Below are 27420 nucleotides of genomic sequence, written 5' to 3' on the forward strand. Positions count from 1 at the left end.
GAATCACTTTAGCAATAGCTGCAGGCAGAGGTGAATCTATTAGTCTGTGTATTCCCTCCCCCCAAGCTTGATCAGTTTTCCAACCTCCCTAACACTGCTTTGATAGCATCAGCAAATATTCTTGCCACCTTTCTGTTTAAATGTATTCTATTCCTGTAGAAGCAGTGTTTCCTGTTAACAAGTACAGACAACGCTGAAAAAAAATTCTACTCCATGCACCTTGAACAATCTCTCCAGGTTCAAATTGATTGACAGGGTTCTCGTATACTGCCTCCTATTGTTTCTGGGAAGAATTGCAGACACTTTCAAATTTAACATTTACTCACGACTTTTTTCCAACATTGACCTGTACTTCTTAAGTAAATCTGCAGATCTCCTACTCTTAATGTAATTAATGTCTTCTTGAACATACTGCTGTAGAAAACAGTCATCCAAGAAATTCACAAACCTTTGCTAGTGTTTGTGGCGAACCCTTAAAATTCCAGTCGATATCTTGGAAGTTAAAATCCCCCATTATAAGATATTCTGATTTACTGGCCACTCTGTTTCTCTGTACAGTGGTTTATTGTACTCATCACAGTCATTAGGCCTATTATAGGGCCATGCCGAGGCATTTTGGGAACGAGAGTGGCCCTGTGCAGGTGAACTTTTTACGGCTCCAGCAAATAGAGAAGTTTTAAAAATTTTTTTCTGTTCTATTAATTTAAATTGGCATATTAACTTATTTTCTTGAGTAGCTTTATATTCCTAGTTACGATACTTAGTTTAATTTTTAAAATTAAACTAAGTTAGTAGAAACAGGTGCATGTATACTTTCATATACACTAGTGCTATGAGTTTGATAAATAAATTTGATGAATTTGAGGTGTTGGTCAAGATATCAAAGGCAGATATTGTAGTGATATCAGAGACATGGTGTCACACAGATATAAGGAATGCAGAACTGACATTTGGGAGTACAATGTAGACAGGAAAGGAAGGAAGGAGAGGTTATGCTATTAGTTAAGAAACACACCAAATCCAAGGTTGACGTGCCAGTTGACGTGCCTGACAATGCAGTGTCGAGTCAATTTGGTGTGACATAAGCACTGGGGAGGCAAAATTGGGAGTAAGAGTGAATAAGTCTAATGACTCTGATGAGTATAATAAGAAACTGTAGAGGGAAATAGAGTGGGCCAGTAAATCAGAGTCTTATAATGGGGGATTTTAATTTCCTAGATATTGACTGGAATTTGTGGGTTGGTCACTCACACACTAGCAAGGCTTTTGTGGATTTATTGAATGATTGTTTTTTACATCAGCATGTTCAGGATGCAACTAGAGGGAGTAATACTCTTGATCTGATTATCAGTAGTGATTCGACATGCATTAAGAATCTGAAGATAAAGGAACCACTAGGTGGCAGTGATCACAATGTGCTGAAGTGGGATTTACTCAAAGAGGTAACTACCATCGGGGGTAAAGGGAAAGGTTTTCGCTTTCATAAAAGTGACTACGGTGGTCTGACACAGTATTTAAATTCTATACAGTGGGCCAGCTGATGATGTTCCCAACAGCAAATTCAAAATGGCAGGCATTCAAAGAATTAATCTTGGAAGCTACTAGGCTTTACATACTAACAAAGAAATATTGTTCAAGGTTTAGGCCCAAAAGGAAGTCAGATGAACTAATGAGACATGTGGCAGAGAAGAAAAATGCATGGGATACGTATAAATTAATGATTGACATGGAAGCCTATGATAGATATTAGCTGGTCTCTAACCAAGTCACAAAGGAGATTAGGCAGGCAAAGGCAGATTATGAGAAATCTTTGGCAAAGGATGCAAAGAAAAACAGCAAAGAGTTCTTTTCCTATGTAAACTCTAGAAGGAAAGGAATGAATCGGATTGGTCCACTGGATATTGATGGTTCAACTGTTGATGATCTTGCTGAGGTGGCTAACAAACTAAATGAGTATTTTGCATCTACATTCACTCATGTCATTGTGGAAGTTGATAGATTGAATAAATTTAAGATGGAACTGGACAGGCATTTGGAGGGAATGGTGTGATTTTTTTTTTTTTTTTTTTTGGCTGATGCTGCATAAGCTCATACACTTGCTTTCTTGCATCAAATTCACCTCTGGCATTCCCCTTGCTGAATAACTCTTCATGTAGTAATAGTAGTAGTAGTGAATTAAACTCTGGAAGTGAGCTAGATGATTTTGTAATAACTGAGAGGAAAGTGGAGGAGAAATTGTTGAAGACAAACATAAAAAAGGCACCCAGGGTGGATGGGATCTCTTCAGTTGTATTAAAGGAGGCAGCAAAGGAAGTAAACAACCCATTAGACATAATAATGAGAGCCTCCTTGGACTCAGGGGAGGTACCCATGGACTGGAGATGTGCAAATGTGACCCCAATTCACAAAGGGTGACACAAGTAATTATAGACCTGTTAGTTTAACTTCTGTTCCAGAGAAATTAATGGAGGCACTTGTTAAAGAAGCACTGCAGGATCATCTAAACAAGGCTTCAGTTATAGCTCGGACACAGCATGGTTTTGTTAAGGGGAAGTCTTGTCTGACCAACTTGATTGGATACTATGATGTGGTCACAAAGGAACTGGATGCAAGGAATAACTTTGATATCATATATTTGGATCTTAGAAAGGCTTTTGATACTGTTGCACATGGAAGACTGTTGCACAAATTGGAGGAGCAGTGTGGCATTGGAGGCAAATTGCTACTATGGATTAAGGGATGGCTGAGTGGGAATCAATGGACACTGCTCTTCGTGGACTAATGTTATTAGTGGAGTCCCTCAGGGTTCAGTCTTGTGTCCATTGTTGGTTTCTGTATTTATAAATGATATTGATGATGGTATATCAGGCTTAATGTCCAAGTTTGCAGAAGATACAAAGGTTGGCAGGGTTGTAAAGGACACTAATGACAATACTCTACTGCTTCAATAGGATCAAGAAAAGTTGAGCAGATTGTCTGAGAGGTGGCAAATGAAGTTTAACATTGACAAATCTAAAGTACTACATATGGGAAGCAATAACACAGAGTAACATATCAACTCTGTGGTACTACACTGACAGAGTTGATACTGAAAGGACCTGGGGAGCAGGCAGATATGAAGTTTTCTGAGCAGTGCAGACGGTCTGCAAGAGTAGCTCATGATATCTTGTTAATGATATACAGGAATTTTTCTAGCAAGAATAAGGAGGTGATTATCTCCTTGTATAAAGCAATGGTCAGGTCACACCTTGAGTACTGCATACAGGTCTGGAAGCCTCAATTTAAGAAGCATGTAGAGCTGTTGCAACGAGTACAGAGAAGGGCAAGATTGACAAGATTAGTGAATGGAATGAAGAGTTGCTCTTACAAAGAAAGGCTTTAAGTTTTGCAGATTACAGTGTCTGGAGACTAGGCACCTGTGAGATGATCTGATTGAGGTGTATATAGCCTTGAATGGTTTGAGTATGCTCAATGCTGATGGGATTCTTCCTCTTGCTCAAAATAATCACCTGAGAGGGCATAAATTCAAATTGAGGAAAGACAGTTGTAAGATAGATGTGTGTAAGTTTGCTTTTAGCCCGTGGGTAGTTGATTGGTGGAGCAGACTTGCATCTTTTGTTGTGGAAGTTTATAGCCTAAATAAATTTAAGGCTGAGCTGGATAGGTATTTGGAACGAATGGAGGGGTGAAATGGGAGTACACCCCCAGGGGCTCACATCTGGTGAGTATGGGCTTGGCACACCCAGGGTCCTGAGCTGGATATCATCATTCTTCTCTTTCTTGGTGATTCCCTTCTATTTCTGACCCCCCCCCCTCTCTCTCTCAGGGGTAACTCAGAATTTTTTTTTTTTTTTTTGGCTGGTGCAGCAAAAGCCTCAGGCTTCCTTGCACCATATGGCTAATTATAATAATAATAATAATAATTTTTTTTTTTTTTTTTTTGGTTGATGCTGCCTAAGCTTGCTCTCTTGCATCACATACCTCTACTAATGCTAAAAATTTTAGTATCTGAGGCAAGAATGAAAAATTGCTCCCTCTCCTAAAATATTTAAAAAAAATTAATTAAATAAATATGCCTTATTTAAAATACATTTCTGATACATGTTTTAATAAAAAAATTAAAATTGAGATTATAAAAATGACAACCAGTAAGGTGACAACCATTGTTCGACCTAAATAGTGCTGGCACGCAGAGCTTGGTATCTGTACAGTGGCATGAAAAAGATTTTCATCTTGCAAAAGGAAGATAATAAATGGATTGGATTAATCAAAACATAAAATCGAAAAGATTGGTAATTATTTAATCTTTCTTTTGGTGCCCGTTTCAGTTTTTAACCTGAGGCAGGAGCCTCACCCACCTCAACTTCAGCATGGCTCTGGGCCTACTCCCAACTTGATTTTCCCAGGCCTTATGTCACATCAAACCGACTCAACACTGCACTGTCCACCCATGTCAACTGGATGCACTTCCTTAGATTTTGTATGTTTCTTAACTAACAGCATCACCCCTTCTTCCCTTCAACCCCGTGTATCCTTCCTAACAAATTGTACTCCCCGAATTCCAGTTCTGCACTGCTTATATCCATGTGGCATCACATCTCTGATATTCCAACAATATCTGCTTTTGATATTGTGACCAGCACTTTCAATTCATGAAATTTATTTACTATACTCCTAGCATTGGTGTACATGGAAGTATACTTGCACCTGTCCTTACTCTTAGCTACCCTAACACTGCCCATGTATTTACTTGTTCCCAGCAGTACAACAAAATCCAAGTATATGATATCAAAATTATTTTTTGAATCCAGTTCCTTTGTGACCGCATCATAGTATCCAGTCAAATTGATCAGACACGACTTTGTAAAAATGCCTGCATTTTACCTGCTACCCCAATACTTTTGTCCCTCTACTGTACTTTTGGGAGAATGAAACCCAACACTGCACTTAGCAGCATCTCTCACCTGCTGCTTCCCCGCTAGAATGCATACCTCTCTAGCATCACATTAAATGAGGTCAGTAATTATGATGTAATCCCACCTGCATTAGCTGGGTCATGACATGACAGGAGACCGTTACTTGATCAGCTTCTGACCCTTATGAGAGATGGAAGTGTTTGATTATTTTATCGCATAGAAAGAAGTTATGACTATTGAAAATAGACTTTTAATGGGAAATCTGAATCTAATAACTGCAGAGTAGATTGTATCCATAATTTCCTTTTGCAGGAATTGGATTCCTGAGTTCAGAGATCAAGAACTCTCACTCCAAACAAATATGAGTTTCGTTTTCAGATGCTTATAACACCTCTTTTTTTTTTACTGTTTTTGATCCCCAGATATCAGCCCTGGAAATTAGTCACCCCCCAAAAAAAAAAAAAAACGAGCTCTGAACCAATGAAAAGCATGAAAAGCGTATGAAGGGGGACCTATGTATGCGCAGGTGAGAACAAAAAAAAGAGAGAAGTGTTGTGAGAAGTTTTAGAGAAAACAGAGTTTTAGGAGTTTGAGAACAGAGAGAAGTTTTTAGAGAAAACAGAGTTTTTAGAAGTACAAAACAAGGAAGTGTTTGAGAAGTTTAGAGAGAAAGTCTTTGAGAGAGCTATCTGCAGAGTTTTTTTTTTTTGCAGAGTTTTAGAGAAGTTTAGAGCAAAGAGTTTTTAGACGACAGTTCCAGCAGAGTTGATTGGTACAGAACGATAGTCTCTGTTCCAGTTACAGTGGACTGAGACATTCCTTATATTGGTCAGTTTTACCTTACTTCCTTTTTTTTAATACTAACTATGCCTCCTCATTAGTATAATTAATTAATATTAGTATTATTAATAATTAATAATCTGTAAGCTAGAGTTTAACTTGATTAGTTGAAACAATATTAATACTACACAACTGTTTCACTACACAACACCCAATTGTTACTTAAGGTTTTAGTATAGTGTCTGTGCTTACATGTATATACCTCTATACTCCTCCAAGTTGTGGACTGCGGACTAGAGATGCTATAGAGGAATCACATGAATAACATACACATGTCACTTACTCACACCACTAGCTAAAGACCCATAAGGTGCCTTCCTTATTCATGTTATTGTATGTGTATTTTCGGAAATAGTGATAATAATAAATGATGCCTCTTACCTACTCTCTTGCTACACATTAGCCATAGCATAAGTTTTATAGTAAGAGAACTATTATTGCGGCATTCCTTGACCTGACTATAACAGATAAGGTCCTGGGATGAAAAACACAATGCTGGTCAAAGCTGCAAGTTCTGTTCTCCATGATTCTGAATAGCTCTTTAAGGCTCAAGATAATTGTCCTAATTTAATAAACCACTAGGTGGTCACATAAGTTCATTGGAATTTTCTGGGGCATGCTTGAATTAAGGTTTTGTAGCATCCAAACCATTCCCAGAACTTAGGCAGCATTCAAAGCATTCCAGGTAACTCAGAATATTAACGCCCAACCCAACATAATTGTAGATGCCCCAGACCTCAATATAACACTGGAAATCGTGCTGAGGAGTGAACAATTTTCTGGGGATAAAAAAAAACCCCAATTGTAACACTTGTGATGTAGTAGTAGTAGTAGTGGCACATGATGCAAGAAAGCAAGTGTAGGAGCTTATGCAGCATCAGCCAAAAAAAAAAAAAAAAAAAAAAACACACCATTCCCTCCAAATGCCTGTCCAGTTCCTCCTTAAATTTATTTAACCTATCAACTTCCACAACGACAGATGGAAGTTTGTTCCAGCAATTAACCACCCGCTGGCTAAAGGCAAATTTCTGCACATCTATTCTACATCTGTCCTTTCTTAATTTGAACTTATGTCCCCGTAGGTTGGTAATCTGAACAAGTTGAAGGATCCCATCAGAATTCAGCGTGCTCAACCCATTCAAGGCCTTATAGACCTCAATCAGATCACCGCGCAGGTGCCTAGTCTCCAGCCACTGCAATTTGCAGAACTTAAGCCTCTCTTGGTAAGAGAATCCCTTCATTCCCCTCACCAATCTTGTTGCCCTTCTCTGTACACGCTCAAGCAAATCTACATCCTTCCTAAAATGAGGCCTCCAGACCTGTACGCAGTACTCAAGGCGTGGCCTGACCATTGCCTTATACAGAGGGACAATCACCTCCTTTTCCCTTCTAGCAAAATTCCTATATATCATTGACAAAACCCCATGACCCGCCCTAGCAGCCTGTCTGCACTGCTCAGAAAACTTCATATCTGACTGCACAATTACTCCCAGGTCTTTTTCATTTTCTACCACCTTAAGTGTAGTACCACACAGTTGGTACGTTTCTCTGGGGTTACTTCTACCCATATGCAGTACTTTGCATTTGTCAAGGTTGAACTTCAGTTGCCACTTCTTAGCCCATCTGCCCAAATTATCTAGATCCTGTTGCAGTAGCACACTGCCATTACTGTCATTAACAACCCTGCCAACCTTTGTGTCATCTGCAAACTTCGACATTAAGCCTGATATACCTTCATCAATATCATTGATAAATACACAAAACAACAGTGGACCCAACACCGAACCCTGTGGGACTCCACTAATAACATTAGTCCACGAAGAGCAGCACCCATTGATTACCACCCTCTGTCTTCTCCCACTTAACCATCCTTTTATCCATTGTAGCAACTTACCCTTAATACCATTCTGCTCCAATTTGTACAGTAGTCTTCCATGCGCAACAGTGTCAAAAGCTTTCCTGAAATCCAAGTATATGATATCAAAATTATTTTTTGCATCCAGTTCCTTTGTGACCACATCATAATAACCAATCAAATTTGTCAGACAAGACTTTCCCTTAACAAACCCATGCTGTGTTTGAATTATTGCTGCAGTCTTGTCTAGATGATCCTGCAATGCATCTTTAACCAGCGACTCCATTATTTTACCCGGAACAGAAGTTAAACTAACTGGTCTGTAATTACTCGTGCACCCTTCGATCCACCTTTGTGAATTGGGGACACATTTGCACATCTCCAGTCCGTGGGAACCTCCCCTGAGTCCAAGGATGCTCTCATAATTATGGCTAAGGGTTTGCTTAGTTGCTTTGCCGCTTCATGTGTCCAGGATAGGATTGAATTATATATATTTTTGGAAAAATAAACTCCCCCCAATGTAACAACTTCCTCCCCTCCCCCAATTTATGATAGAAAGTCACTAATTGTGACTGTTTGCTGCTTGAAAACTAAGTCTGCAGTATTCCAGATTTCATAAAGTCCCACAGCTTCTATAAATATATTAAATGTTTGAAGTTATAACACATCATAGAATCGCATTGGCATACTAATCATCTTAATGGTTATAAATTTTCACTATTGTTTTTTCTTTTTTGTTGTTGTTGTTGTATGTGTAAAATATTTGCAGTCAAGTTTTAACACATCCGCATTAATCAACATGTATTGTTTCTGCAGTTGTCTCATTGGTCTTTTGTAATTGCAACTGACCAGCAAGGTGGCCTTTACAAATTTATTGCCAGGAGAAAGCAGTGTTTTGCAATGCAACAGTGCAAGTTGCAAATAAATTTTTAATTGTATTAGTTCTTACTTTCTAAAATGATCTTGCTTTCTAAAATGATAGAGAGTATCATTCTTGGGCCATGTCATATGAAAATCCTGCAGAATGAAGTTTGATTTTTGTTTTATTTTATTTTTTTATGGATAACTGCATAATTACAGCAAACTATTCTCAGGCATTTTATCATAGTCATATGTGTTAATAATGAAATTAAGAAAAAAATCACTGAATTTTTTTAAAAAATTTCAGTAATGCAGTTTTACTTCTTTTTGCAAAAAGAAAAAGATGGAAGTAAAATGGTGTTTTTGAAACAAAGACAAAGAAATTATGCTACAAGCTGTTAGACAGACAGAAAAAAAGGTTGAAATCAAGTCAGAAAAGACAGATACTCTGTGGTAAATCTGGAGAGTTAGCAGCTACAGAAGTGTAATTTGCTTCATTTTTAATTATGCTTTATTCTAGTTCAAGTTTTTTGTTACTCTGGAATAGTTAGTATTGAAACTTTCGCATTAACTATAAAGTTGTGTGTAAGTTGCCTTGATGACTTTTACAAAGATTTTATCCAGTCACTAATTTAGTTATTCTTAGAAGGAGGTACAGTGATGAGGGTTTTTTCACCTTGCGAAGATAGCAACTTCTCTGACATGTGGTTGTCCCGGAGTGTAAACAAAAAATTTATTTATTTATATGTGGATTACAATACAAAAGGTACATTGTGATCTTTTCTGGTGGAAGTAATTAAACTATAAAGTAAAATATCTAAAAAATAAATGTAAGTTCTGTTTCTAAGTATACTTTTTTATAATCTTTAATATAATTTTTAGGCTACTGGGGGTACTGACTCTGGCATTTTTCTATGGGATGTAGAAGAAGTTGAAGATGATTGTTGCATGCTATCTGTATTAAGTATTCCTTTAGTGAGTATGATATTTCTCAAAATTTTACATAATACTAGATTCTCTATTTTTTTGCTTTCTGTAACCCAGTGACTTCACGTCAACATTCCACATATTCAGTATGAACTTTTAACATTTTTTCCAACTGTTAAAATTAAAAAATAAAATCTTTTCTTTTATATATAATATCATATACATAATTTTTAATAATAGAATTATCTATTATTAAGATATCTTAAGATATTTTAAGATAAGGTGTCAAATGTTTATCAAACTCTAACAGGGAGCTAAGTGATTTTGTAATAACTGAGAACAAAGTGGAGAATAAATTGTTGAAGTTAAACATAAGGAAGGCACCTGTGGTGGAATGCATCTATCCAGTTGTATTAAAGGAGGCAACAAAGGAAGTAAGCAAATCTCAGGGGAGGTCACCATGGACTGGAGATGTGAAAATCTGTCCCCAATTCACAAAGGGAGATCAAAGGGTGACACGGGTAATTACAGACCTATTAGTCTAACTTCAGCTTTGTGACACAGCATGGGTTTGTTAAGGGAGAAGTCTTGTCTGACCAATTTGATTGGATACTATGATGTGGTCACAAAGGAATTGGGTGCAGAGAATAATTTTGATATCATATACTTGGATTTTAGGAAAGCTTTTGATACTGTGGTACATGAAAGATTACTGTACCAATTAGAGCAGTATGGCATTAAGAGCAAGTTGCTGCAATGGATAAAAGGATGGTTGAGTGGGAGAAGACACAAAGTGGTTATCAGTGGACACTGCTCTTCATGGACTAATGTTATTAGTGGAGGCCCCCCTTGGATTTGGTGTTGGGTCCATTGTTGTTTTTGGTATTTGTATTGATGAAAGTATATCAGGGTTAATGTCTAAGTTTGCAGACGATACGAAGGTTGGCAGGGTTATTAATGGCAGTAATGATAGTACGTTACTGCAACAAGATCTGGAAAAGATGAGCAGATGGGTTGAGAGGTGGCCTCCGTAGCCGAGTGGGCAGGAGCGGGAGTGCAGTAGCACACGCTCTTTGAGTAGACCAGGGTTCAAGCCCCTGACTGCTGAATACGGTCGATCTGCCAACCCGCACTGGACCAGCGTGGCAGATTATGGTCCATTTCCCTCAGCATGAATTGTTGAGGAGGCTTCCACCCTGCAGTGGGTTGATAATGGCTGCACTTTACTTTTTTTTTTTTCTTACTGAAGTTTACCATTGACAAATATAAAGTACCACATATTGGTAGCAGTAACCCCAGAGTAATGTATCAACTGGGTAGTATTACACTCGGGTAGTGGAGAATGAAAAGGACCTGGGAGTAATTGTGGAATCAGATATGAAGTTTTCTGAGCAGTGCAAAACGGCTGCAAGAGTAGCTCATGGTGTCTTGTCAATGATAAACAGGATTTTTTTTAGCAGGGATCAGGGGTGATTGTCCCCTTGTATAAGGCAGTGGTCAGGCCACACCTTGACTACTGTATTCAGGTCTGGAGGCCTCATTTTAGGAAAGATATAGAGCTGCTGGAACGAGTACAGAGAAGGACAACGAGATTGGTGAGTGAAACAAAGGGTTGATGTTACCAAAAATGGCTTAAGTTCTGCAATTTCATCTTCTGGAGACTAGGCACCTGTGAAGTGATCTAATTGAGGTGTATAAGTCCTTGAATGGATTGAGCAAGCTGAATGCTAATAGGATTCTTCCTCTTGCTCAGATCCAATGCTCAGATCCACCCTGCCAATTTTGTATCATCTGCAAACTTAAACGCATCAGTATCATTGATAAATATTGAAAACAACCTGAGGGGGCATAAATTCAAATTGAGAAAGACAATTGTAGAATAGATGTGCAGAAATTTGCCTGTAGCCAGCATTTGTTTGATTGTTGGAACAAACGTCCATCTGTTATACTGGAGGTCAGCAACTTAAATAAGTTCAAGTCAGAACTATTCAAACATTTGTTTGTTTGTTTGTTATTTGGTTTTTAGGAGCATTAGTAACTATGGGGATATGTGGTGGTCATTCCCTGACCTTTCCACATCCTCCGTATTTGGTGGTCATGGGCTCGAACCCTGGTCTAATCAAGAAGCGTGTGCTACGCACTGCTGCTCCTGCCCACTTGGCTATGAAGGTGCCTATTCAAACATTTGGAGTGAATGGATGGGTGAAATGGGAAGAGTTTTTTTTTTTTTTTGGGTTGATGCTATATAAGCTTGCTTTCTTGCATCATATGCCCTACTAATGCTAATGCTATAATCTATAATTCTAAGATAATTCTATAATAGCATATTACAGATAATTTTTGTTATCTATTTTGAATTAAGAAATGTAAATCTTATTATCGATTTATAATTTCATATTATTTTATATAAAAATTAAGATTTAATTATCTCTTTAATGAATCTGGTGATTGATTATCGGAAGCCTTTATAATATTTATTCTATTTGCATTTTAGCATTAGTAGTGGAAAATGATGCAGTGAAAGCAAGCTTATGCAGCATCAGCCAAAAAAAACAAAACAGCATGTGTACTCTATACGCAGAAAAGATGTTTTATTTTATGTGAAAACATCCTTAGGAAACATACACTTCAGATTGTATTTTCAACACTTTTCACAATTTGATAGTAGACAATGAAAGAAAATCAAAACCATTAAATTTTTAAAAATCCAACAGCTAGAACCAAAGTTATGAACTATGTAACATTTTATGTTCATGCCCGCTACTTATTCTACTGAATCAATGTTAGCATCGTGTAGCAAGAGGCATCATTTCCGTCTCGCACTTTTGTTACCAATCGGTTTTTTTCAGTCCAAAAAATTGAATAGGTGCCACCAAAGGTGTTTTTGCATAAAAAAAATCAGTTCTATCCGTACTCTCCATGAATTTGTTTATTTCTTCCTAGAATTTATTCAACCCATTAACTTCCACAACAATTGGAAGTCTGTTCCATCAATCAACCACCCGCAGGCTGAAGGCACATCTATCCTCCACATCTATCCTCCAATCATCCTTCCTCTACTTGAATTTATGCCCCCTCTTGTGTGTAGCCTTTGCAAGTGGAAGAATACCACTAACATTCACCATTCAGTGGTGAATACTATTGAATGGTGAATGTTAGTTTAATACAGCATTCAGTGTATTAAACACCTCATTGAGATCTCTCCACAGGTGCCTAGTCTCCAGATAATGCAATTTGCAGAACTTAAACCTTTCTTGGTAAGAACAACCTTTCCTTTGTTTCCCTCACTAATCTCGTTGCTCTTCTCTGTACTTGTTCCAACAGTTCTACATCCTTCCTACAATGAGGCCTCCAGACCTGCATGCAATACTAAAGATTTGGCCTGACCATTGCCTTATACAAGGGGATAATCACCTCATTATCCCTGCTAGCAAAATTTCTGTATATCATTGACAAGACCCCATGAGCTGCTCTGGCAGCCTATCTGCACTGTCAGAAAACTTCATATCTGACTGCACAATTACACTCAGGCCTTTTTCATTCTCCACTTCCATGAGTGTAGAACCGCACAGTTTGTACATTACTCTGGGGTTACTGCTTCCCATCTGCAGTATGTTGCATTTATTAATGTTAAACTTCAATTGCCATTTTTCAGCCCATCAATTCAATTTTCCTAGATTTTGTTGCAGTAGCTCACTCTGATGACTGTCATTAACCACCCTGCCAATTTTGTATCATCTGCAAACTTAGACGAGAAGCATGATATGCATTCATCAGTATCATCGATAAATATTGAAAACAACAAAGGACCCAGCACTGAACCCTGGGGACCTCCACTAATAACAATAGTCCTCAAAGAGCAGTCCTATTGATAACAACTCTCTGTCTTCTTCCACTTAACCATCCCTTTATCCATAGCAGTAACTTGCCCTTAATGCCACATTGCTGCAGTTTGTACAGCAGTCTTTTATGTGCAGTAGTATCAAAATTCTTCCTGAAATCCAAGTATGTCATGTCAAAATTATTTTTTCATCCATTATAGTAACACTGCATTATAGTAACCTAGCAGATTGGTTAGACAAGACAGCCCTTGATGTATCCATGCTGTGATTGCAGTATAATTGCATGCTTGTCCAAATGGTCCTGCATTACTTCTTTAACCAGTGATTCCATTATTCCATTATTTTCCATGGAATAGATATTACTCTAACAGGTCTGTAATTAATCATGTCACCTTTTGATCCCACTTTATGAATTGGGGATATATTCGCACATCTCCAGTCCATAGAGACATAACCTGAATACAATTATGCAAACCCTTAGCCATATTATGGCTAAGGATTTGCTTACATACTTTGCTGCCTCCCTAATATAATTGGATAGATTCCATCCACCCCAGGTGCCTTTTTTATGTCCATCTTCAACAATTTCTCCTCCAGTAGTCTGGGCAAGACAAAGAATCCCAAATAGCACTGAGCTTGCTGAATCCATTCAAAGCCTTAAATGCCTCATTCAGAGTACTTTGCAGGTTCCTAGTCTCTAGATGCTGCAATTTGCAGAACTGAAGCCTTTCTTGATGAGAGCTCTACATCCTTTCTAAAATTAGACCTGCAGACCTGTTTGCAGTACAGCAGGCCCTCGTTATAACATGGTTCGCTATAATGCTACTCTTATATTATAACCCGTATCTGACTATAATGCTCTTTTACAGATTGCATATTTAACAAAGTCGTTTCATTTGATGGATTCGATAGCTTGAAAATGAATAACAAAACAGCATTAAAACATTTCCCACATCAACTTGAGAAATTTTCCCACGCTCAGTGAAATTTTTTCGCACGCTAATTTAATTGCAGTACAGTGACTTGTTATGTAGTTCCGAGATAAACACTAAAAAATGATCAAGTAATATTTGTGTTATATGCATTTATCTGAAGTCTGGTCATCACTCAGTACAGTATTAGACATTGTGAATAATGGACAGTTTACTCGAACATTGTATCATAATTAATGTAACCAATGCAGTTACATTTTCGAAGAGTTAATAATGGCGGATAAGAATGAAAAAGCAACAATGTCTGGATGCAGTACGAAGACTATAAATGTAAGAAAAAGACTGAATTTGAAAATTAAATTAGACGTTTTGAAGCAAATCAATTCTGGTCAATGACAAGCGGATGTGTGCCATAATTTAGGACTGGCAAGTTTAACTGTAAGAACAATTATAAAAAATAAAGAATTAATTTTAGCAGCGGGAAAGACAGCTGTTCTGCAAGCAACTAGGGCTAGGCCAGCTATTAGGATTGAAATGGAAAGACTTTAACTAATTTTATTGAAGATAAATATCCAGTGCAGAATTCAGTTAAGTTAAATATTATAAAAAAAAAAAGAGAGAGAGAGACAGAGAGAGATTAGCCTATATGATGACCGGAAGAAAACTCACCTAAAAAAATAAAAATAATAAAAAAAAGTGGAAACATTTAAAACTGGCAAGAGCTGGTTGAATAGATTTAAAATCCAGGGAGAAGACGCAAGTGCAGATCAAGGAGCCGAAACTTTCAAAAAAGAACTTGTTAAAATTATCGAAGAGGAGTATTATGTGTTATACTTCTCAACAAGTTTTTAACATAGACGAAGCAGAACTCTTTTTTTGGAAACGAATGCCTAAAAGAAGTTTCATATTGAAAGAAGAAAAACAATCCAGGTTTCAAAGTGGCGAAGGATCAGTTGACTTTATTGTTGGTTGGTAACGCTGCCAGGGATTTAAAATTAAAATCCCTTTTAGTTTCCCAGGAAGAGGGGCAAAGTAAAACCCAAATTTGACACATTTTTCATGATTAAATTCATCAATTAAATTAAATCAATTAAAATCAGTTTAGATCAGTTAAATTCACGATTTTAATTGGAATTAAGTTTAATTTTGATACGTAACACATAATTATATACATATGTAATGCAGAATATTTTATATGTACAAATATTTGAATATTAAATATTTTGACCGACATTTGTGCATCTTTTTACTACTGTTTATTATTGATTAGGAAATATCCTATTGCACCGACCGCAACTCAGAAATACATATGTTACCTTATGAGAATGCTGCACTCGCTTACCGTGGATTCACTTAGCGCTCTGTTTTTCCAGAACGAATTATCAGCGTTAAGCAGGAATCACCTGTACTCAAGATGTGGCCTGAGCATTATACAATGGGATAATCACCTCTTTGTCCCCTCTAGCAATATTCCTGTATATCATTGACAAAACACCATGAGCAGTCTTGGCCGCCTGTCTGCATTGCTCAGTGAACTTCATATACAACTCCACAATAATCTTTTTCGTTTTCCGATACCTTGAGAAGTACAACACAGTTGGTTTGTTTTTCTGCAATTACTGCCACCCATATGCAGTACTTTACAATTATCAATGTTAAACTTCAATTACCATTTCTCAGTCCATCTGCCTAACTTTTCTAGATCCTGTTGCAGTAGCATACCATCATTCCTGTCATTATCCCCCTGCCCACCTTTGTATCACCTTCAAATTTGAACGTTAATTGTGATGTGCCTTCATCAATATCATTGATAAATATAGTAAATAACAATGTGCACAACAATAAACCCTGGGGATTTCCACTAATAACATTAGTCTGTACACAGCAGTGTCCATTGAGTACCACTCTGTCTTCTCTCAATCAGTCACAACTTTATCCATAGCAGCAATTTGTCCTTATTGTCCTTAATGCCAAAATTGCCAAAATGCTCCAATTTGTACAGTAATCTTTTATGTGCAAGAGTATCAAAAGTTTTCCTGAAATCTAAGTAAGTGATATAAAAATTATTGTTTGTATCCAGTTCCTTTGTGACTACATAATAGCATTCAATCAAATTCGTCAGAGAAGATTTGCAGCCTTGTCTAGATTATCTTGCATTATGTCTTTTACCAGTGACTCTATTATTTTTCCTGGTAAAAGTTAAACTAACAGGCCTGTAAATACTCGTGTCACCCTTTGATCCCCCCTTTGTGAATTGGGGATACATTTGCACATCTCCAATCCGTGGGGACCTCTCCTTAATATAATTGGATAGATCCCATCCACCCCAGGTGCCTTTCTTATGTTTAACTTCAACAAATTCTCTTTAACTTTCCTCTTGGTTATTACAAAATCTTTTAGCTATCTGTTAGAGTTTGATAAACTTCTGACGTCCCCCTTCCTTAAAGAATTATGTGAATGTTGATGCAAAATACTCCTTTCATTCAGTTTGTCAGCTACCTGAGCAGGATCATCAACCATCAATATCAAGTTGACCAATATGGTTTACCCCCTTCCTTCTAGTCTTTACATAAGTAAAGAAGTCTTTCCTGTTTTTTTTTGCTTCCCTTGCCAAAGATTTATCATAATCTGCCTTCGCTTGCCTAACCTCCTTTGTGACTTGATTAAAGACTAGCTTATATTTACCATTGGATACTGTGTTGCCTCATAATTAAATGCATCTCTTGCATTTTTACTCTGCCAGGTGTCTCATGTACACACTGACTTCAGCTGGTCTGGCTGGTGTGGGGGTAAAAAGAAAGAAAAGATGCTTCTAATCTCCCTCTCCCCATTCCATTCCAGCATTTTTTGTTTGGTGGAACTTACCACTAGAAACCTTTTACTTTTCTTGTCAACCCCCTTCCTCTATATAAAGAATGGGCCCCTTCTACGGAGTGCCTCTTTATACCTTTATCATCCTATTTCCTGTAAGTAGCCTTCCTATTGTCTGTCTCCACCTTTTGCCACTGCATCTGCTCCTTCTGCCATCCCTGTCACCCCTTTTTATGTCTTCCTCTTCCAGCAGGTGTTGTTTTTTTTTTTGGGGCCCTCCCTGGCAAGCTCGAGTGCAGTCCAGTGTTTGCCCGCCAGAGAACTATCCACTTGTACTACACCTGGCTGCCTCTTCATGGTGGTGGTTGACAGTGATTCGGGTCCCACCAAGGCCCCTGCAGCTGAATGCTGAAGGAACAAGAACAACAGACCAGCATAATCCAAAACTAACACTAAAACTTACGCTATCTTTGTCATTTACAGAGTTGTAGTGTCACAATGTATGTTGTGTGGTTTGTGTGTGTGGGGGGGGGGGCACTAGTGCCACTTGACAATATACACAATACAATAGGGTCCTTTTTATATTGCTTTGCCTATATTCAAATTCTGCATTCCTTATAACTGAGTGACACCACATCTCTGATATCCCAATAATGTCCGCATTTGATTGCTTGAAGGGCACTTCAAATTTATTTAGTGTGCTCCTAGCATTGGTATTCATGTGAATATGCTATTTTTTTTATTTTTTTATTTATTTTTTTTTTTTTTTAGGAGCATTAGCAGCTAAGGCCATATTACTCCGGGGATATGCGATGGTCATTCCCTGCCCTTTCTGCATCCTCCGTATTTGGTGGTCACAGACTCAAACCTCAGTCTAATCAAGAAGCGTGTGCTATACACTGCTGCTCCTGCCCACCTGGCTATGGAGGCCATGTGAATATGCATACACCTGTTCTTACTTTAGGTTACCCTAACACATCCCATGTATTAATTGTTTCATGAATACTCCTGGCAGTCCTTGCATTCCTCATCACTTTGTCTTCAAGGTTGCTGCTCAATCCAATAGCAGAAGTGCAAGAATCACTTTCTCCTCTGCCTGCAAATGTCTATTTGCCCCAGCTAGCAGTTTTCCATCCCATCTAAATCAAATGGTGCTATCAAATCAATAGCTTTGATTTGATAGCACCATTGCTTTGATTAGCATTAGCATTAGTAGAGGCATATGATGCAAGAAAGCAAGCTTATTCAGCATCAGCCAAAAAAAAAAAAAAAAAAAACACCACTCCCATTTCACCCCTCCGTTCGTTCGAAATACCTGTCCAGTTGAGCTTTAAATTTGTTTAGGCTTTCAACTTCAACAACAAGTGATGGAAGTCGGTTCCACCAACCAACCACCCGCTGGCCAAAGGCAAATTTCCGCACATCTATCCGACATTCGTCCTTCCTCAATTTGAATTTATGCCCTCTGAGGTGATTATTCTGAGCAAGATGAAGAATCCCATTGGCATTGAGCATGCTCAAACCATTCAAAGCCTTATACACCTCAATCAGATCACCTCGCCGGTGCCTAGTCTCCAGACTCTGTAATTTGCAAAACTTAAGCCTTTCTTCGTAAGAGCAACCCTTTGTTCCATTCACTAATCTTGTTGCCCTTCTCTGTACCCGTTCCAGCAGCTCTACATCCTTCTTGAAATGAGGCCTCCAGACCTGTATACAGTACTCAAGATGTGGCCTAACCATTGCCTTATACAAGGGAATAATCACCTCCTTATCCGTGCTAGAAAAATTCCTGTATATCATTGACAAGACACCATGAGCTACTCTTGCAGCTCGTCTGCACTGCTCAGAGAACTTCATATCTGCCTGCATAATTACCCCCAGGTCCTTTTCATTCTCCACCACTGTCAGTGTTGTACCGCAGAGTTGATACGTTGCTCTCGGGTTACTGTTTCCCATATGTAGTACTTTACATTTGTCAATGTTAAACTTCATTTGCCACCTCTCAGCCCATCTGTTCAACCTTTCCAGATCCTGTTGCAGCAGCATAGCGTCAGTAGTGTCCTTAACAACCCTGCCAACCTTTGTATCATCTGCAAACTTGGACATTAAACTTGATATCCCATCATCAATATCATTCATAAACACCGAAAACAACAACGGACCCAACACTGAACCCTGAGGAACTCCACTAATAACATTAGTCCACGTTGAACAGTGTCCATTGATTACCACTCTCTGTCTTCTGCCACTCAACCATTCCCTTATCCATAGCAGCAATTTGCCTCCAATGCCACACTGCTCCAATTTGTGCAGCAGTCTTCCATGTGCAACAGTATCAAAAGCCTTTCCAAGATCCAAATATATAATATCAAAGTTATTCCCTGCATCCAGTTCTTTTGTGACTACATCATAGTATCCAATCAAATTGGTCAGGCAAGACCTGCCCTTAACAAAACCATGCTGCGTCTGAGCTATAACTGAATTCTTGTCTAGATGATCCTGCAGTGCTTCTTTAACCAGTGCCTCCATTAATTTACCTGGAACAGAAGTTAAACTAACAGGTCTATAATTACTTGTGTCAGCCTTTGATCCTCCTTTGTGAATTGGGGTTACATTTGCACTCCTCCAGTCTATGGGTACCTCCCCTGAGTCCAAAGAAGCTCTCATAATTATGGCTAGGGGTTTGCTTACTTCCTTTGCTGCCTCCTTTAATATAACTGGATAGATCCCATCCACCCCAGGTGCCTTTTTTATGTTTATCCTCAACAATCTCTCCTCCACTTTCTTCTCAGTTATTACAAAATCATCCAGCTCACTGCCAATGTTTACTTTACCTACATCATTCTCCTTCCTGAATAACTCCTCATGCATGAATGTAGATGCAAAATACTCGTTTAGATTGTTAGCCACCTGAGCAGGATCCTCAACTGTTGAACCATCAATATCCAGTGGACCAATCTGATTCATCCCTTTCCTTCTTGAGTTTAAATATGTAAAGAACTCTTTTCTGTTTTTCTTTGCATCCTTTGCCAAGGATTTTTCGTAGTCTGCCTTTGCCTGCCTAATCTCCTTTGTGACTTGGTTACAGACCAACTTATATCTATCATAGGCTTCCATGTCACCCATTAATTTGTATGTATCCCATGCATTTTTCTTCTCTGCCACCTGTCTCATTAGTTCATCTGACAACCATTTAGGCCTAAACCTTGAACAATATTTCTTAGTTGGTATGTAAAGCCTGGTAGCCTCCAAGATTAGTTCCTTGAATGCTTCCCATTTTGAGTTTGCTGTTGGTAACATCATCAGTTGGTCCCACTGTATACAATTTAAATACTGTCTCAGACCATCATAGTCGCCTTTACGAAAACAAAAACCCTTCCCTTTACCTCTGATGGTAGTTACCTCCTTGAGTAAATCCCACTTCAACACACTGTGATCACTGCCACCTAGTGGTTCATTTATCTGCAGATTCTTAATGCATGAAGAATCACTACTGATAATCAGATCAAGAGTATTGCTCCCTCTTGTTGCCTCACGAACATGCTGATGTAGAAAACAATCATGCAATAAATCCACAAAAGCCTTGCTAGTGTGCGAGTGACCAATCCACAAATTCCAGTGAATATCTGGGAAATTAAAATCCCCCATTATAAGACTCTCTGAGTTACTGGCCCACTCTATTTCCCTGTACAATATCTTATTATACTCATCAGAGTCATTAGGCCTATAGCACACTCCTACTCTCAATTTTGATTTCCCTATGCTTATGTCACACCAAACTGACTCGACACTGCCCTGTCCATCGATGTCGGCTGGCTTCACTTTCTTGGACTTTATGTGTTTCTTAACTAATAGCATAACCCCTCCTCCCCTCCTGTCCTGTCTATTCTTTCTATACACATTGTATTCCCCAAATTCCAGTTCCGCATTACTTATATCTGTGTGACACCACGTCTCTGATATCCCAACAATATCTGCCTTTGATGTTTTGAGCAATACCTCAAATTCATCAAATTTATTTACCAAACTCCTAGCATTGGTGTACACGCAGATATACACGCACCTGTTTCTATTCTTAGCTACCCTAACACAACCCATGTGTTTACTTGTACCGCAATGACTCCCAGCAGTCTCTGAAATATCCTGAATCTTGTTTTTCAGGCTTCTGCTCATTTCAATAGAAGCAGTGCAAGAATCACTTCCACCTCTGCCAGTGGCTACTGTTAATCTATTAGTCCTTGTATCCCCCCCAACTAGCAGTTTTCCGACCCACCTAACACTGCCTCGACAGCATCAGCAAAAATTCTTGCACCCTTTCTATTTAAGTGTATCCCATCCCTGTAGAAGCAATCTCTCCTGTTAACAAGTACAGTCCAGGCTGAAAAAAATTCTACCCCTTGAGCCTTGCACAATCCCTCCAGGGCCGAATTGATCGACAAGGCTCTCATCATATACTCCCTCCTATCGTGTCTGGGCAGAATTGCAGACACTTTCAAATTCAACACTAATTCACGGCTTTTTTTCAACAGTGACCTGTACTTGCTAAGTAATTCCGCCGGTCTCCTACTCTTAATATCATTAGTGCCAACGTGTACAACTATATCACCTTTTGTGCCCTTAAGAGATGATATCCGCTCTACAACATCATCAACCTTTGCCCCTGGCAGACATACCCTGGTCCTATTCCACCTATCCTTTTTACAAAGCATGTTCCCCGTTTCCCTGACAATAGAGTCACCAACAACTACTAGTTCCTGTGGGACCAGCGCATTCTGCCTAGGGGGCTGCCTCTGTGTTGCCTGATGACCAAGTGCAAGCTCTGGCGTTGATGTGGGCAGCTGAGAGCTTGATGGGCCCCTCAATTTATTTCCTTCGAGGGCATCCACCCTGTCCTTCAAGCTCTCATAAAGGCCCATAACAACGCTGAGTTGTCGCCTGATTTCCTTGCACTCCTTACGTCGTGCACACACAAAGACATCCCCCTTGGCAGCATCATGTCCCGTACCCGACTGCTCTGCAAACATCAAGCAAACAGTGCATTTTAAAAGACTGTGATTCAGAGGGCAACTGCCCCCCTCAGTTCTCCCCCGAACCACAGCACTCCCATTAGCTCGAGCCTTTTGCTTTGCTGCTCTGGTCAGAGTCATGATTCCGATTTAATTCAATAAAATTTCAAAACAAAAATTAAATCCTTAAGTTATATCCAAAAACAGTTATCTTAATTTTTTTTTTTTTTTTTTTTTTCGGTATCTAGTGTAACAAATAATTAATACCACTATGTATTAATTATTTGTTACGATTAAGTCGTTATAAATATATAGAGTTAAAAATACAATTTAATTGACAATAAAGTTTATCAAGATTAATAGATTTACTGATTAATTGACAATATTATATTATGCACTATACTACACTAAGCTTATGCTATCGTGTAAAAATGGCGGGAATTCTCGAACGGTACTTCTACGGACTCGTAAGTATTGATTAGCTTCCAAATCTCGCTATCTCAATTTAGAATAAACTAAGGATCCTCACTAGGTCTATAATCTACTTATAGAAGATAATTTGATATAACAATTGGTTAATAAATCGACTAAATTTGGTTAAAAAAAAGACTTCTCGTTCAATTTGTAACACGTGGATTTGATACCGTTACCGATACTCAGCAGTTCATTTATTACTTATTTGCACATTGTGCAAATAAGTAATACCTACAAAATCTCTGTCTAAGTTAAACTTTAAACTAAGTATCGTAACTAGGAATATAAAGCTACTTTAGAAAATAAGTTAATATGACAATTTAAGCTAATAAATCAGAAAATAAATCAGGAAAAACTTCTCTGTTCCAAGAGCTTCAAGGAGCTTCGACCGCACAGGCTAACCTCGTACCCAGACGATAGCACCATTCGATTTGTGAATAGGTAACTTCTGCCTATGTACAGATTGCTGTATATCCTTTCAAAAAAACCATAAAATTAAATCAAGTTGTCATATTAAGCTATATATTCTAAACCTCTTACAGTGCTTTAAATGCCAGAAGTTTGGCAGCCTATGTCATATATGGATTGACTGCATGGAAAAGACAGTAAAAGTGCCTTGTGCTGAGGAGTATGCTGAATATTCCAGAGAATGTCCACTCTAGAAACTAGAAAAAAAGATCCAGCATTATAAAACCAAAATAATTTTCTTATTTGGAAGCTAAAAATCCCCAAGTGCCAACTAACCAGTAGTCAGTAGTCACTCAGAGACAAATATCAGTTACTGTTTACTGTACAGAGGTAACCATTCCTCCCAGTGAATTGGAAGAGATGGAATGCCTGTCATCTGTTTGGATAGAAAATCAAACTAAAAGCAAGTTTGCTTACGATAGAAATAAAAGCATTAGCAATATTTTATTACGTAATAGTTGTAATAAAATGCGTAAGTATTTTATTACGATAATTTATTGTGTTTGGTAATGTTTTGGTTACAAATGTGTGTTCAATCTTGGGTGGTCGGCACCTAACCCCATTTTTTCCATAGGGCTTGTTGTTTATATTGCACGATTTTGCATTGCACAAGGGTTTCTAGGAACCCAACTATTATGCTATACGAGGACTGACTGCTACTAATAATAATACCTTGATCAGGATCATTAATAAATATTGAATAGAACAATTCAGCCCAACACTGGGGTTAATGGTGCAGTCATATCTGACTGCACAATTCCCCCAGGTCTTTTTTGTTTGCACTACCCTAAGTCTAGTACCACACAGTTTTTATATTAATCTGAGATTACTGCTATCCATATGCGGTACTTTGCATTTGTTAGTGTTAAACCTCTATTGCCATTTCTTAGCCCAAATGCCTAACTTTTCTAGTTCTTTTTGTAGCACATCCATTAATAACAACCCTGTCTTCTCCCACTCAACCATCCCTTTATCCCTAGCAGTAACGTTCCTTAATGTTACACTGCTCCAATTTGTACAGCAGTCTATTTTATGTATGACAATATCAAAAGCTTTTCTGAAATCCAAGTATATGATACCAAAGTTATTTTTTGCATTCAGTTCCTTTGTTATTGCATCATAATATCCAATTAAATTGGTCAGACACAATCTTCCTTTGACAAACCCATACTGTGACAAAGTATAACAGCTCTCCTGTGTAGATGGTTCTACATTATTTTTTAATGAGTGACTCCATTATTTTCCCTTAACACATTTTAAATACTTAAATTAACATGTCTGTAATTACTCCTGTCACTCTTCGCTCCTCCATTGTGAATTGGGGATACATTTGCACATCTCCAATCCATGGGTACTTTCCCTGAATCCAAGGATGCTCTCATAATTATGGCCAAGGGTCCACTTACCTTCTTTGCTGGACCCAAGGTGCCAAGCATATTAGAGGTCAGGCATTCCCAGTGCAAATTATCTATTGATCTTTCTCACCAAAAAAAGATCTTTTTATGTTATTTGGTGCTCTCTCAGCAGTTCATTTATAAACTAGTTCTACACTTGGAAAGGCAAGTAAGAACAGAGAAAGGAAATTCACCTTTCATTTACATTATGTATATTATTTTTTTTACTAACCAACTAATTCTTCTAATTGCTTGGTCTCCTAGTGGCACTGCTCCTGCCTCCCTGTGTCGGGGCCAGAAACCTGGGAGGGAAAGTTAACCTCCAGGGCAAAACAGAGCTAACCATGGACTACGACGATTATCCTGCACTTGAGCAGCCTAGCCACTCATCTAGTGCTGTCAGCAATGCTGACCATGAAATTACCTATGATGCAAGAAAGTCAAAAAAAACTGCGTAAGAACACAGAACATCGGAAATGTCCATCATTCCTTATCTTACATTCTCTTTCTCTCAGAAAAATCTATGAGTACTTTATTGCCATTTCTTATACAGAAATGCTTAGAAAATGCATTAGGTTCACCCAAAATGGTGAGAAGACTCAGATCTGGTGACCTATTGGTTGAAACTGCCAGTCATACACATTCTGAGACTTAGCTGAAATTAACAACATTTGGAGGACTACCCATACAAGTCACACCACATGCAACATTAAATATCTCCAAGGCAGTAATTGCAGATCGGATTCTGACTAATGTAACTGAATCTGAACTAGTCCAGGAACTGAAAAATCAAAAAGTTATACAAGCCAAATGCGTCATGATCAGGAAAGATGAAGATTTTATTCCCGCATGTAACACCATCCTGACATTTGGAATACCTACCTTACAATCTAGTGTCAAAGCCTACTATTTCAACTGCCAAGTAAGACCTCTTATTCCGAATCCTGTAATCTGCTACAAGTGTCAAAAATTTGGTCACTCCCAAATGGCTTGTCGAGGAGATCCAGTCTGTCCAAACTGTTGGTCAAAAGCACGTACGGAAACAGACTGTGATGCTAAAACATTGCATTGTCCAAATTGCAAAGGCATGCATCCAGCCTACCCCAAATCATTTGGTCTAGAAAACAGGGAAAAAAACCCAAAGTATAAGGTAGAATGAAAAGTGACTTACCCAGAGGCAAAGAAGCAAATTATGCTCAATGCATCCAAGAACACATATGCAGCAGTAGCAGCAATGCAAAAATATCACTCAGTGGCAAACTGAAATCTCAGTTCCATATCCATTATCGATTGTCAAAAGCATATAAAAAGCAATTATATGCTTTTTAGGCAAGACAGAACTAGTGACAAATGGGCCTGGAGTACTGGGGTCCATAGTTTAACAAATAGATATTTACAGTATACCCAGTATAAAATACAAATTCAGTAGCTTTCGGAACTCGTGTCCCTTTATCAACTGACAAATTTGAATACATTACAAGCAAAGTGTGGCACGTTACTCATTCGTCATTGTTGTAGCACGGACGTGTGCTGCCTTGCGCCAGTGATCATCCATCAATAAAACGGTTGTCTCCAGGATTGGATGTATACGCATGCCTTTCTGGCGATTTAATGCCTTAGGGTTGTTTATTATGTTTAGTGACTCTAGCCATAGGCGGTGGCGAAAGTGTCGCGTGTGGTCCACTATCTCAAAGTCGCGCTTGGGGTCAAGATCATGGTTGGTAGCCCAAAAATGTTCTGCAAGCGCGGACTGGTCAGTTTCGGCAAGCCGGATTGCTCTGTCGTGTTCCGTGAGGCGATCCTGGAGATGTCTCGATGTCTCACCTACGTAGCAACTGTTACAGGCCCTACAGGTGATACGGTACACTACATTGCTGCGTAAGACAGGTGTGACAGGGGTCTTCACACTGGAGACAAGTGAACGTAGGTTCCTACCTGGTAATTGCACACATTTGATGTTGTAACTTCTCAGGATCTTCGAGATACGTCCTGACACTCCTGGATAGTACGAAATGTAGGCGGATGATATGCCGACTTGCTTCGGAGGTCTTGGGTTGGAAGTAAGTTCTTGTGCCTGTAACAAGCATCTGTTTAGTACATGGGATGGATAACCGCATCTGGTTAGGTCCGCCTTCACACGGGAGATCTCGTTACGTCTAATTGTGTCGGTGCTGGAATGGCTCCAGGCCCTGGAGAACAGGGTGCGGGCAGTGCTATTGAGATGGCTTGGAGCGTGGCCGGACCCGTAGTTGGTGAATTGACCGCACCACATGGGTTTGCGGTATACTGAGGTCTCTAGATGTGGGCCTACGCGATGCACTAGCACGTCCAGAAACGGGAGCGAACCGTCCACCTCTGATTCTACGGTAAACTTGATGAAATTGGATAGAGAGTTGAGGTATTCTAGTAGTACCGTTTCAGAACCACGTGGTATTATGGTAAAAATATCGGTGTGAGATGTATTACCTATAAGAGGCGAGAGGAGGCTCGCGATGTGTTTGGACAGTTCATACGTTGGGGCACTGCAGCAAGACACTATAGGTCTGAGAGGAATACCCGGTTTATGGATCTTTGGTAATCCGTAGAATTGCGGTAGTTGGCAGCCAGTAGCACGCAAAAGATGGTGAGTCGCGGTCGGGATCTTCTTATCTTTAAGCCATGCGTGGACAAGTTTATTAACATTTGCTTCCAGACGTTTCAAGACTTTAACGGGAGGATCAGGTAGAGGTTCATATACGTTAGGATCGAGTAATAGGGCCAAGGCTTTCTCTCGGTAGGCTGATCGGTCCAGCACAACAGTCCGGCGTCCTTTATCCGCAGGAAGTACAACGATGGAGTTGTCTTTTCGTATAGATGACAGGGCGGCACGTTGGCGGTGGTTGAGGTTTGAGCACTTTTTTCGAGTGTTGCGGAGGACTGCGGCAGTCTTGAATCGGATCTCGTTGGCAGTTTCTTCGGGAAGGTTGGTAATACTGGCTTCTATACCCATAGCGAGCTGTGTGATGGGAGGTTTTGATGGTATAACGGCGAATTTCATACCGTTTGATAAAACACTCAGCTGCTCGTTGGACAGTTGTTTGTTACTTAGATTCAA

General features: G+C 38.9%; 1 protein-coding gene across 1 annotated transcript in view; it reads left to right on the forward strand.

The window, feature by feature from the left end:
• LOC150083207 (tRNA (34-2'-O)-methyltransferase regulator WDR6) overlaps window positions 1-27420 on the forward strand; it is a 760490-nt gene that overhangs the window by 183317 nt on the left and 549753 nt on the right. The window contains exon 9 of the mRNA XM_090378434.1: window positions 9355-9447. Within this exon, the coding sequence (XP_090234560.1) occupies window positions 9355-9447 (93 nt within the window). The remainder of the gene's footprint in view (window positions 1-9354; window positions 9448-27420) is intronic.

Source organism: Mastigoproctus giganteus, chromosome 7, assembly GCF_048544385.1.
Source record: "Mastigoproctus giganteus isolate SK-2022 chromosome 7, ASM4854438v1, whole genome shotgun sequence".
NCBI classification, from domain to species: Eukaryota; Metazoa; Arthropoda; class Arachnida; order Uropygi; family Thelyphonidae; genus Mastigoproctus; species Mastigoproctus giganteus.